The 13,569-nt window shown below is 40.7% G+C and overlaps 2 protein-coding genes across 3 annotated transcripts in view; both read right to left on the bottom strand.

Moving 5' to 3' along the window:
- LOC131890379 (uncharacterized transmembrane protein DDB_G0289901-like) overlaps positions 1-4,502 on the bottom strand; it is a 12,205-nt gene extending 7,703 nt beyond the window's left edge. Inside the window, exon 1 of one of the 2 annotated variants that reach the window (XM_059239716.1) lies at positions 4,305-4,502. In XM_059239716.1, the coding sequence (XP_059095699.1) occupies positions 4,305-4,313 (9 nt within the window). In that variant the 5' untranslated portion in view covers positions 4,314-4,502. The remainder of the gene's footprint in view (positions 1-4,304) is intronic. The other variant, XM_059239715.1, reaches the window with a different exon arrangement.
- A 4,233-nt stretch (positions 4,503-8,735) lies between these two features.
- LOC131890238 (casein kinase I-like) lies at positions 8,736-12,273 on the bottom strand. Its single transcript, XM_059239547.1, has one exon. The coding sequence runs from the start codon at positions 11,496-11,498 to the stop codon at positions 9,717-9,719; it is 1,782 nt and encodes a 593-aa protein (XP_059095530.1). The 5' UTR covers positions 11,499-12,273; the 3' UTR covers positions 8,736-9,716.
- Positions 12,274-13,569: the final 1,296 nt, after the last annotated feature.

Below are 13,569 nucleotides of genomic sequence, written 5' to 3'. Positions count from 1 at the left end.
TTTCAAATGCCCTCTTAGCCAGGGCAAATGCTGTAATTTTTCCTTGAGCCACACCCAAAAACCGAAATCGTTGAGTACAAACAGAGGCCAGAGCATGATAGACCTCTGAACCTTGAAGACAGGAAGCGAATGTCAGAAAATGCATTGGGAAATGTATCCGAACTTCAGTTCGGTGTGGATAAATATTTGTTCATAAAAGATCCTTTTGTTCTGTTTTCAAGCAGGATTTGCGCATCGTACTCATCATGATTATTCAAAACACTGCAATAGGCCCAAGAACCCTCGTGTCTTCATCCCCTCAACACATGGCACAACGAAGCCCTCGAATTGGGTAATGCAAAAGTGCATTCAGTAGTGCATAATTTGCGAAGTCTAGGTACCAATTGACAGTCCAGACCTTGAAGGGAAACATGCAAAATGAGCTTCAGTCATGGTTTGATTTCGTCGCTTTGAATGAACAGGCCTGTCCTCTCTCAGATTTTCGCATTAAGGTCGTTATCGCTGACAACATCAGAGGCCATTTCCATGGTCACAAGTCAATTGACAAATAGATTTGAAAGGACATCTTTTCAAGGAACCGAGATGAAAGCGAAATTTGAGGTTGCCAAAATTTGACAAGTCGCATTTCAAGACGGGAAATCATGGCTGTTGAAGTGCAATCTGGAAATGCGGCATTGTATTCAAGGGCAATATTTGTGCGCTTTTGTGTTCGTTTTTTTGCCATAACAATTACAAGTATGACTCGTTGACTTGATGATTAGCCGCATTGTCTTTCAGATCAAACAACTGAAGGTGATTAGTACAAACGGAGTATCATACAAGCCCACCAAACTTGTCCCGTTGGTTGCGGTTCCTGTTGAATAATACTCAGTTGTGGTTTCATCCCTCGGCATCCCTTGACCTTCTGGTTTCTCTCGCCTTTGCAGAGTGCGTCATAAAAAAGAAAACAACCATCTGGTCTGGTTGTTGTTGGTTGCAAGGCAGAACTTGACCGTGAAATGAAGCATTTTATCAATTGATCAAGATCTCAGTTTTAACTGCACGGTGTTTTTAGCCTTGTGAATTATTGGCTAAAAATGGCTTTCCGGGAACGATAAGTGCACCATTCATCCATGAGTCAATCTTCAAGACGCGCTTCAAGGCAAGAACGAAAAGAAATTTGATCACGGAGTAATTGGAGCAATCGCTTTATTCTCAAGATTGGAATTGAAGAGTATGTTCAAGGTTCCATGTTGAAAAGATGAACGAGTGGGGAATGAGTCCAATGAAATGTGATTCAGATCTTGGATCACTGATGAAAAAGAAGATCCTGATTTTGCGGACCACGGTGCTGCAGAGTGAGTTCATACTTTTCTTCTTGAAATGACACGCAAACTTTATGCCCAACCTCAGTCTCGAAATATTGATTACGTGTGGAGACCTTAAGATGAATTTGTTTTATAGACAATCTGAAGAGATTTTTTGCATTCTTAGTGAATTGAGCTATTTCCTTTTCCCTGAAAATCAAAAGCAAAGGATGCAATCGGATAATTCTGCCCACAGACATTTCCTTTTCCACCTTAAAGACGTCCTTTATCGACCTTAAACTAACTCCTCGCCTTAATAATAACCAAATAGTGAAATGTTGATTTAAAAAAAGATTTTTGACAAGTTAAGTTTTGGGGAAACGCCAATTTTTCAATCAAATGGTATTGCAAAAGATGATACTTTCCTTCATAATCTGTTTGGGTTTGTTCAATCATCCTATATCCTTCCTGAGTTGCTCACTGCCCTGTTATTTGCTTTAACTTTTCGAAGTCTATATAGAGCTGTGCGCAAGTCATAATCGATGATTCGAGTCTCGAGTGTTTTGGCTCGGATTTTTTTTGCTCAAAATGGAAAATTTTGCTAAAAATAAATGCATGAGTCTATGATAAAAAGGGGGTAATGACTAGGACCTTTTAAGAACCCATTGAAATCTTAGAATTACTCGTGCCTTCCGAGTTATCTCATTGACTCGTCACTCCCCTAAGTTAATGATGTCAAATCCCGTCGCAGAAAGCAAAGAATGCATTTCTAATTGTATTTCCCAATCGAAATGCGCATTCGCTTTTTACCTCTGCCACAACCGTCTCTTTTCTTTTCCAATCTGGGAGATTTTCCTCCCATTTGCTCAAGATCAACCTTGCTTTACGAGATGACAAGCTCATTTTACCGTCAAGGTAAGTTCTGTACAACATAGGTACGAGACTCTACTACTACACAATGCATTTGGAGACTTGAACTGAGCTTCAGGACATTTGAGTCTCACTTCAAAATGGTTGGGCTCTCAGGTCATTTGAGGCTCGCTATCAAGGCCGATGAAAGTTTGGGGTAGTTCTCCATAGGGCTCAAAAGAAAATGAAGAGGCTAAACCTGATTGAGAATCGCCATTGCGTAAACTCGTTTGCATCCGAGTTATACTAGTCTCTTTTCTAAGTGTTTATATGTATAGTTCAACGCCTCTATTTAGCCAGGAATCCAATGTGATCTCGTGGTCAGTTGGTGGATTGGAACTCAGGAGCAATTGTGTACTATGAACTACCAATGCAAAACCAAGGACATTTCATAAATGGAAAATATTTTTTCCCCGCATTGATCGTGGGGGTATAAAGGTACAACCGAGAAAACCAGGGCGGCGGCACTTTTTATCATTTACTCGTGTTCGTTTGAGTTGATCCGAATTTCGTGCCATGACTGGACGCCTGTTTGTGACAATAGGAGCAAACCAGACCTCCTCATACCTTCAGGATGTTAAATTGAAAACATGTGGGACTTGTGCCTTACGGGTCACACTGGTTGGTTAGGATATGCAGTTATTCCACACAAAAGAACGGAGTTCAAGATAAAGATCTCACGTCACTTCCTACTTCCAATCCTTTTTTCGAAGAGGCCTTGGCAAAAAAACTGAAGGCGCTTCTTTACCAGGGTGAAATGGCATCTTGAAAATCTGTCAGAAATACGGTTGTTGCCACTTGCCGTCAATATCGTTCATTTGGGTTTGGCCTTGGCTCTTGCATTTGGGGGTCGTGATTGCCTTCAAGATAAGGGCCTCAAAGCTCGAGTTACGACAAGATCTGATCTGATCGGTTTTCCCTGCGTATATTTCACGTTCCGAGTGAACTTTATTCAAGCTAATAGTGACCTGGTCGTTGACATACTGTTTAGGCCTCCGTCGTGCCTATATATCTTCGTCCAATTCGCCAAATCCGGTCGATGCAGAGTTTGTCAAGGTTGGTATAATCGTTTCGTGAGATTACCCAAAGGGTTCGTGGTTTATTAGCATAAGTCCTGGTGACATTCGAGGCGAGCCAATGCCATGGACAAAGAAAGATCTTGTGTCTACCACCTCAAGGATAGGAAGTCAAGGATAGGATGAATCGGTTTTTGGACAAGATGGGGCTCAATTTCTCATATCAACCCTGTTCGATCTTGGACGTCGAAAAGCGAAGAATGACACAGCGGGAAATGTCCATGTCCATTTGGTGACACTGACTCGAACAGTCATCGAAGTGATAATCACGAGTGCTTTTGGACACAAACACGTGGAGAAGATAGTCTCTAGGAGAAGACTCCTGCCAATTACTGCTGGAATGGCTAAAAACCCAAGATTTAGGCCTGTCTGGGGTGTCAGTGAGATGAAATTTTGATAGCATGCTCAAGGCTATCCTTCTGGGGGTTTGAAACCCAAATATCATCGGATCCCAATTGCCGATCTACCGACATCAAAACTATTCAAAGTCTAGTCCGCCAATGACCTATTGACAAATGGACTCCACACCCTCCGATCTACGGGAGATTTCACTTTTTATCGCTCGAGTACGTACATGTATGTACACTTGTACATACATGTACCTGAACTACAAGCATCCAATCCATTAAAACGACTAATGGAAGCGGGTGATTCATCCGTCCATTGACGACTTTCATCTCGAGATTCAAACAATGCCTTCAATTCAGGAGTTGAAGGAGATCGCTCAGAGTCATGACATTACGGTCGAATGACGAGATGATGTGGTTAATAATGACTGGGATAAACTTGAAAGCGAGAACAAACTGAGCATCGTCTGGGAAAAGAAGCCGGGCCACTTGCTTGTGTTGCACAAATAATGAGAACCTCACCCTAGAAAATGACGGGAGTGAGGGAAAGATCACACACGCACGTCTTTCATGATGACGATGATGATGATGACATTGGAAAGGTTCACACTGTCCTTCCTCTGACAATGAGGTGTAAAGTAAAGCACAAAGATGGACAATCAAGGAAGACCACAGATTCGACTTACCTTTGCCATAGTATCAGAGCATCGTGTGTATGTGCCTTTAGGTGGTTTTCCCCAATTGAATGCGTTGGTCTTGGGTCACCATATCTGATTTGGCTTAGCCCTAAAAACCATGCGTATGCCACCTCACCTTCTCACTTATGATGATCAACACTTGCTGAGCCTTATCATGCGTCGCACACCTTTAGGTTGTGCCACCAACACCTGCATCATCAAAGAGCAAACTGAGACATTTGAAAGAAGAAATTTCGAGCCTCCCTCATTCCCTCCCTGTCTCCCGCCTCTCTTGGATACAACCACGCCGTTTGTTGAACGAGAATCAGCAGGGATGGCTTGCGTCGTACGCATTTTTTCCTTTTTCTACGGACAGCATGCGTCATGTGCGGAGAACGTCGGTATCTCCTGGAGAGGGAGAGTGGTTTGATTTTGATTTGAATTGTGTCGGAGTTATTGAAAATAAAAAGCCAAGAAACCGTTTGCAACAGTCAACATTTCCGATGGAACCTTTAAGTAGAGCATGACTCAAGGCAAAGATAGAGGGGAACATTGGTTTTATCGTCTATTTCATTGCACGGCTAACGAACCTATGACAATCTATGATCCAGTTTTCCAAATTTCCGCATTTCCAAATCTTGTTTTTTTGGAGCAACATTGTAATAAACCGTTTCCGGTTTTGACGACTTTGACAATTGTGCATGTACCATGACAAAAAGATTGTCAAAAGTGGAACAATTGAAACATTTGACTGATCCTTATAACGTTCATGGTGATAACGATGTTCTTGGCGTCACACAAAAGTTAGTTTCATGGCACGATCGTTGTGGCAAACACGTATCAAACTCTGATTGTGGAACTCCTCCTCACTCACGAAATCGAATCACGTCATTACTAAGCAATAGAAATTCTTATTATGGGCCTTTAAGAAATTAACAGAGTATCTAGCCCACCATCCTTAGACCAACGTCTGTTGAGTTTTCGCCTTTGGCAAGTTGAGTGGGCCAGGACATTTGGATATTCCCTCAAGCATGATTTTTCCGCTGCAACCGTTATGTTGAATCATATTTCCAGTCTAGGTTGCAAGAAAGGCTTCAGGAAACAGGAGCTAAGAAACAAAGCTGTGGTATGCTCGTAAGGTGAATGTTCTAGTACCTCAGATTAGTTGTGCAATTTCAAATCAATCCACTCGCCTTTGACAATCGATAAGTGGTATCGCAAATTGAGGCCTTCGACTTCGACCTGTAACGGTACCCAAAGCACATCGAAATGAGTGGCAAAAAATTGGGCCACTCATTTTCCAATCTCAATCGGACCTTGTCATACATTCAGATCAGAGATCCTTGTCTACAGAGAGACTTTGAAAATGAGATCATTGACTCGGCCGATTGCGTCGGGACAGCCATAATTAAAACTCAGAGAAAGCAAGATTTCGAAACCGCTTTGCCGAGAAAACAACCGTAATTTAAAGAACAAAAAGGAGACCGTAAAAGAGTGTTTCAGGATCGTGATGACATCACCTCAATAGCAGTGGAAGTTGGCCTCGTTTGGGTTAGGAAGGCACGTGATGAATTTGGTTGATCAACTCCTGAGGAAGAGATGGAACGCCTTCTGAAAACGGGTGGGAGAAACTTTTTGTACTTGGCCGTTTGGAACGCTTTTGTTATTCGCCCATAAAAAAACTTTTCAGAAGGCCTGATTGCTCGAGATGCATTTTTGACGAGGTACAGTATTTCAAGTTCAACGCCAAGAAAACAAGGCTTGACGCGAAATGGTCGAAACGCATAAAAGTTGACGAGTCAAGGGCGGTTATCTATGTACATCCACGATACTGCATGACAGCTTGAAACAAAAGGTCAGGACTCGCTCCCATTTTCAATTTGTTTCCTGATTTGCCTAAAAGAGTATCAACTTTCATTATAAGTAAGCCAACTTGAAAACATGTTCAGCATAAAAGATAGCGCTTGATATAATATAATTGGGATTCCTTTCTCCTGAATGTCTCAAGAACATTGATCTGCGACATCTTGTCTACTTTTTTGTTTCAAGTTGTTTCTTTATCTTGTCAGGTCTGGAATTTCAAGTCTGTGAGATTAAAGACAACCCGCCTAATCAATGAAGCGGGCAAAAGAAGCATGCCTTCCACGAGTTTGCGCTTGAAATGTAGCGATTTCTTTCATTTTTTTCATCTCTCGAGTGTTTGAATTTCACAGGAGCAAAACTTTCGACATATCTACAATACTAACGAAGGTTTCAGGGATCGGTTTTTTTCGGTTGACTCAATTATGAGCCCATCTTTCTCTCCGAAAAGTGATTTGGCAAAATCTTCAAGCAACAAAACTTGAAATCATTTATCATTGTGACTTTCGATTTCGTGTTGTTTGTTGAGCTTCCTCGTGCAGAGCCAATTAGTGATATAGCATAAAATTATGCGAGAAATCGCCCCTCGTCATTGGGATTCATTCCCATTCCTGTTCCGGAACTTTTTCCCAAATTCGTCATAGGCGAGCTCACTTCTTGTCAGTCACCCAATTGGTTTAAGTCGACGTCTTTTCCCGATGATGACAAAACTGGGCCATTTCATAGTTTCCTGCAGAGCTGTCGACACTAATTATTGAGGAGGACATTTGTAGTTCGATATTTCTCTCAGTTTGTCTAATTGCTTCCGGGATCAATCACTTTGGGAAAATTGCTCGAATCCACAAAGCGTGACCGACACACGAAGGAGGCTTTTGCACCTTCAGAACTAAAATGGACACATGAGGTACACCCACGTGTTGTTTGTCAGCAAGGGTCAAGTGGAACATGCATCACCGTCAACATCAGACTGTATGGAACATTGCACCAGTCACCTGTCTTGCAAGATTGGAAAACTACACAGTCTAGGCATGTCAGGTTAAATTTACATCCCACAAATGCGCTCGTTTAGGTTGCACACATATCCATTCATCTCTGTCAGGACCAATAAGTAACAAAATACATTTGAGGTTGTGCAGCGGAGTTACGCGGTTGAACAAGGTGGCGTACTTCAGGGTTTCAAATTCAGACCCGAAAAAAATCGCCGAAATTTTTTAACTAGAGGGCCAAGAAGCACTTGAGCGGCTATCTAATTCTATTACCAACAAATTGCCTGATTACATGCATTAGGGTTGATGTGATGGGGTCTTGGCATGTTGATACAGATAAAACGATGAAGCAAAGATTAGCTATCGCTATTTGTACTTTTCTTTTTTGAGCGGCTCACGCAAAGACGCAATTTAGTGAGAAGATGAAAATATGCAACAAATGCATCATGACAGGTTAAGAAGTACTCTTTTAAAGTCATCATGTAATTTAACAATCAACAGCTTTATTGGCAATCATCTGAGTTCGTCTAAATATATCAAGCGAACATCACGAAATTGAACGCACAAGGTTAACAAAACTTTTCGGTTGATGGATGAATTTATTGATTTTCGCAAGCAACGTTAGACTCGTCTTGAACGTGAGACCTCAACTCATTTACATATTTTCCACCACTCTTATTCAATCATTAACATCTCTTTTTGCCATTCAGTCTTTATCTACTTGTCCAAAGGGGGACAAAAAATGGCCACGAAACTCAAAAACGATTGCTTGGACTTGTTGAAAACTCAAGCAAGTCCGTTCGATGTTGAACCAAGGCCCTTTTTTTCTATCTTTACTAGCCACGTCAAATCTTAACGGGTATCCAAAATGGCTTCAAGGATTCGCATTCTGACATTCATTCTTTGGATGCCTGTCAGGAAGGAATCGAAATGTGCTCTGGAAAGATGTCTCAATATCTTGGCATGCTCAATATGCATGAAGACCTGTTGCATTCTCTCGCCAATTCCTTTATTGAAAAAGAATCGCGTAAACCTTCGAATTCTTGATTAAACGCAATCCCACTTTATCAACTATGTTTCATACGCAACATTCGCAATGATTGACCTTCAAAGTTTTTCCGAATGATTTACCACGCCATGCACAGTCAAGACACGATATTTATACATCTACGCATGTATAACCCAGACTACTAACTGGAATTGAAATGCAAGTGCACTTTTTTCCAGCAACTTTGAACTCGATTCAGACCCTGAAAAGATAGATGGCGAATCAAGGGCGGGATCGGGTCAGGCCTTGTGGTCAGGATTTCACGTGGACATTGTTGTGCCAAGTTTGCGGCTCCACTGAAGATACCAATTAAGCCGAAACTAATCAGCGATTTCTTCCTCCTCCTTCGAGTCTTGACCTTGATAATTCAAAGTAGAAGTGCGAATCTGAACGACCAAGTATGTCATAAATCAAGGGAAGAAAGTTATGAAGAGGTTTAGAGACTTAGTAATATATGTTGCGTGAGGACAATAGTCACTTGACTTCATTAAAAAAAATTAAAATGTAAGTGACTACATAGACACTCATTTCAAATTTTATTCAATAAAGCAAGCGTTCCTTACATAATGATTTAATTGCACAGATCAGTTTTGCTTCATTTTTTGAGAGAAAATGACACCCTCTCCTTTTATGACATCATGGACATAAACTTGTTTTCAAATCAACGTGATTATGATTCATTTTATTTCAGCTGAAGTAATGTAGATATTTCGATCACAAATTGTACATGATTACATTCTTCAGAATTAAAGTGAAGTTATCAAGTGGTTTTAGATTTGGATACACCATCTTCGTTGTTAATTCGTGGCCTTAAGCATTTTGCATTGCAAAACTACATATAAATGTAGAATAAATGGAAATCGTTCATCAGCGCATGATTCTGATTTTATTTTTACTAGCCCTATCAAAGTGGCATGCAAATTGTGCAATGCCACCAAACATTGTCAACCAAAGTCTTTTTACAACTGAAAAAGCAATGGAAAAATATAACTGCTTTGTTACCTCCCAAAAATACAACCCATCGGTTTATTTTCTATTTGAAAAATCAGTACACTAATGCAGCCCACCTTTTCATATCAGGCTCTCAATCAGGTGCTTTTTGGGATTTGCAGAAGATTGAGTCAGTCTTGAAAGTTGTCATTTTCGTTTAATCAAAAATCATCAAACTTTTCGTGGAAATAACAAAATGTCTCCAAACTCATCATAAGTGCTCTTAACAAAAAAAATGGCGAACAGATATCACGCAATTAGAGAGCATTTTCACTTGTTGATGCGAGATTTAGATATTGGTGCAAGCCAAAAAATCTCAATAGGAATCTATTTTTTAAGTTCTTCCGCCTTTTAAGTGAGCCACAAATATGAGGTTAAAGAGACAGTATGCTGTTCCCTACTAGACTTGACCTCAATTTCCATATGATTGTGATTACCTAGAAAAAGGCCAAACAACTTACAAAGAGAAGTCCTTAAAATGCTCACGCCTTATTGTCAGCACAATCTAAATTTCAGAACAATATCTGCAAAGCTTGCTTAATGAGTACAAATTTTGGCAATTTTGAGGAAAGCGCAACAAGAATCAAATTTAACGGATTCGGCGGGCGAGCTATTCTTTCCAGGGCCCTTGTTTTTGGCACAACATTTGGAAACTTTATCACTCTGCGAGTTCCAAAGCGATTGAGAGGCCGAAAAGTCTTGCTCAGATAGAATGCCTATCTTGGGCGTCAGGTCAACGTCATTTTTCTTGATGGGTTCGATTTTGGCTATGGGTCTAACCCGAGGTTGATCCACGGGTTTAGTTACTGACGGAATATCATTCTGAAGTAATCGTGAAGCACTGGATGATAGAGTGTTTGATTTAGATCCTGACAGATCTAAAGTGTCGTCATTGTCACTGGCATGAATGATGATCAACGGGGTGTCGAACCTTAAACCGGCCAGTGTTCTGTTGCACTTTGGTCTGTCCTTTAGGGCTTTGGCAAAAGCTATTTCCACCGATTCCTGATCGTTCATGGACAATGTCTGATGAGGAAGAACTGGCTCGACCATGGTTGATTTTGATTGAACTTTAAATTGAATTGGCTGTGAGTCATCTTCGGATTCCGCCTCCTTTTTGGAAAACTCTTGGACCACATTTTGGAGCTCGGATTTGTATGTCGGATTATTCCGAGAAAGAACGATGGATTCGTTGGACCGGGAGGCCAGTTTGTGCTCATAGTTCAAGGTCTGACCTTGAGCACTGTTTCGAGACCGTGGACTGTTGAAGCCGCCGGTGTTATTGGCACCATCCAAGTTGGCACACCATGACGAATAGCTCTTCAAGTCCATCCAATCAAACACCTTATCCTCCATCCAACCCATTCGCTTGAGGCAACTCCGGAACAGACCTCGAAGATAGGCATAATCGGGCTGTTGGTTGAACTTCAAGTTCCGACAGTATCGGAGGTACACCGAGAACTCCCAAGGGTAGTTGAGCCCCAAATCGTTGATAGAAGTCTCTTCCTTGATGTGCCCGATGATTTGATATCGCTTCCGGACATCCTCACACTTGACCCCTTGCCAAGGCAACAATCCGCCGGAGAGAAAATAGAAAAACACGTGGCCCAAGGCCTCGAGATCGTCTCGGCGACTTTGCTCTTTGCCTTGATGAGAATTGATACTCATATATCGAACAGTTCCTGTGAGGCTCTTGTTCTCGGTGTACGGGATATGCCGACCTGTATCCGGATCAATGTACTCTTTGGCCAAGCCAAAGTCCACTACATACAGAGTGTCTGAGCGACCACAAGCTCTTCGGCCGATGACACAGTTCTCGGGCTTGATATCCCGATATATGATCCCATAGGAGTGGATGTATTCAATATGATGGAGCAACTGGATGGCGATCAGGAGGATGGTCTTCAAAGTGAAACGCCTTTTACATTTCACGAAGAGCTCCTCCAAATTTGAGCCCAATAATTCCATGACCAAAGCGTTGTACTTGCCGCATGTTCCATAATAAAAGACCTTGGGTAATCCAGCATAGCTACCCATGGACCGATAGAACCGGAATTCCAAGAGCAACATGGGGATTTTGGCGTTGACGTGTTCAAGCTTGATGGCAATGTTCTCGTTGGTCCGAAGATTTCGACCCAATCTGAGTTGTCCAAAGGCTCCATTGGCGATCTTCTTCCCCACCTGATAGATCCCGCCCACAACCAAAGAAGCCGGGGCCTGAGTAGATTGGACCTTGGCCAAGGAGATGAATTTTCTCAGAGCAAAGACCTTGGTCCAGTGGGTTTTGGCTAGGGTCTCGATCTTGGTCTTTTCGATCATGGTGTTCCCTGGAGACTGAGGCCTGATCACCCGAATTTCCTTAGCCTTCAGGCACGCTTTGGCAGAGGATCCTCCTTGTCAAAAGCAACCATCTAATAGTTCCTCTGTAATCACGTCATCGGTTGTCGTGGAAACGACATGATGTTCCAAAGAGGATTAAATTTCGATTGTCACGATTCTTTGTAACAGATCAGTCACGGCCTTATGCTGTGTATATCGTGGGGAAAAAAGCCCTTTTTCATTTCAGTACTTAGTGCACAATCGGCAAGTAAGTTTTTTTCTTGAACAAACGTTAAATTCAATGAGCTGAGCTTGTATCATTGAAAGATATGCCGGCTATGAGCATCACATAAAATCTTGACCTTTTTGAACATTTCCATTACTCAAACATGCAATATTCTGATTTTATCCTGCTTCAGTCCATTTCATCACGGTAACCAAAATTCAAAGAGACAATCATAACTTTGTTGTCAGGCCAACCAAGGTATTTCTTTTAAGAAGGAGGAATCTTATCTTTCAAAGAATTTGTTTTGATTTTCCATTTTCCTTCATTTTTCTAGAAAAGAGTGTATTTATTATTAGTACCATCTTACCTTGAGTACGTTCGTTTGTACATTATAGGATGTGAAGAACACCATCACAAGTTCAGGCATTGTTTTACAAAAGCACTTTCACCTCTAAGCTAGTGATTCGAAAGTTCTGGGATCGTAGCATTTTATCGTAGTTTGAAATCAGATTTAAAATCACAATCAATTATCAAATGATAGAATCATAGTTGTTCCATGTTACTCTAAAACCTTGTCCTAGTCGTGACACTGTGCAGTACATGTTCCATACGACATGAATTTCATGCTTGATCAATTATCAATCCCTGATTAGATATGGTTTATTAAGCAATTATTTGAGCAGATATAGCATACGATTTGAGCCATTTACGTTACAAATAACATTTGAACAACTAAGATTGGGGATTTTTGGTAACGGTGCATGTTGACTAAATCACATGTACTTGTGATCATGCCGCTTAGAGGTGATGATTTTATTTTGCAACTTAGAATCGGCCCATTTTAGTTCCCGTAAACTCATCCTCATTAAATTTTTCTCTTCATAATGGGCTGTATCATATTATTTGTGAAAAGTTTACCTCTTTAGTCGAAGAGGATTCAATCTTGAAGTAACAATTTCTTGATTGTCAACAACTACCTACTTTTGAAATTTTTCTATTGCAGGGTTTTTAAATATTTGCCAATTCACAAGTTCTTACGGCTATCCTATCATAGTTACTAACTTCAATGCTGAAATCCATTTCACATTTTCGATCAAACTCCAGGGCAGTGGTAAAGAAATTGGAAATAACGAGATTACAGTAATTAGTTCGTTTTTTCGAAAAAGGAACTGTAGTTCCATTAAACTTTAAAATGGTTTAATTGTAACTACCCAAAAACTAAAAACTCCTCGTTACTCGTTACTTTTTTTTCATGCTCCAGAGACATTTAAGTTTTCACTTCTCTCTTAGCAACTGAGAAAAACTGAAGGTGTTCAGCAATCTTAACAGAAATTCCACTTTTTAAATATTTTCATTTGTCATAAAAAAGAAGTTTAAGCCTGAAAATTGTGCGTGCTTTTAAAAACGTCCTATGTGTTTGTGGTTTCAAATCTTGTTACATTCGCAGTGCTTTATTGTCCCAGAGTAAAATCTTCCTTTGGCTTGAGTATGTTCCACCAAATTCATCAACTCTCCCCATATCCATCCATGGCTTTTGGCACAAGGTTCTAACAGGGATGCTTTATAAACTCGAGAATTTGTAATTCTGTTTTTCCTTAGCGACGTTTTGTTTCATGGTTGCAGATGTCTAACAATCATTAGCTGAGAAAGGAAAAGATCTCAGTTTAGATAATGAAATACCTAAATAATACGTCCTCTAGAAGAAGGTGATACATTTAATACTAATACTCGGTAAGCATTTTAAAGGGCGCTAAATAATTGGAACATACTTAAAACATAACTCAAAGACTGTCAAAGACTCCCATTTTTGAAATGTTTTCGAAGACAGTTTCAAATAACGGCGAA

The sequence above is a fragment of the Tigriopus californicus genome, chromosome 11 (genome assembly GCF_007210705.1).
Source record: "Tigriopus californicus strain San Diego chromosome 11, Tcal_SD_v2.1, whole genome shotgun sequence".
NCBI classification, from domain to species: Eukaryota; Metazoa; Arthropoda; class Copepoda; order Harpacticoida; family Harpacticidae; genus Tigriopus; species Tigriopus californicus.
The sequence above is the reverse complement of the archived record's forward strand: the minus strand, read 5'-3'. Positions and strand labels throughout refer to the sequence as shown.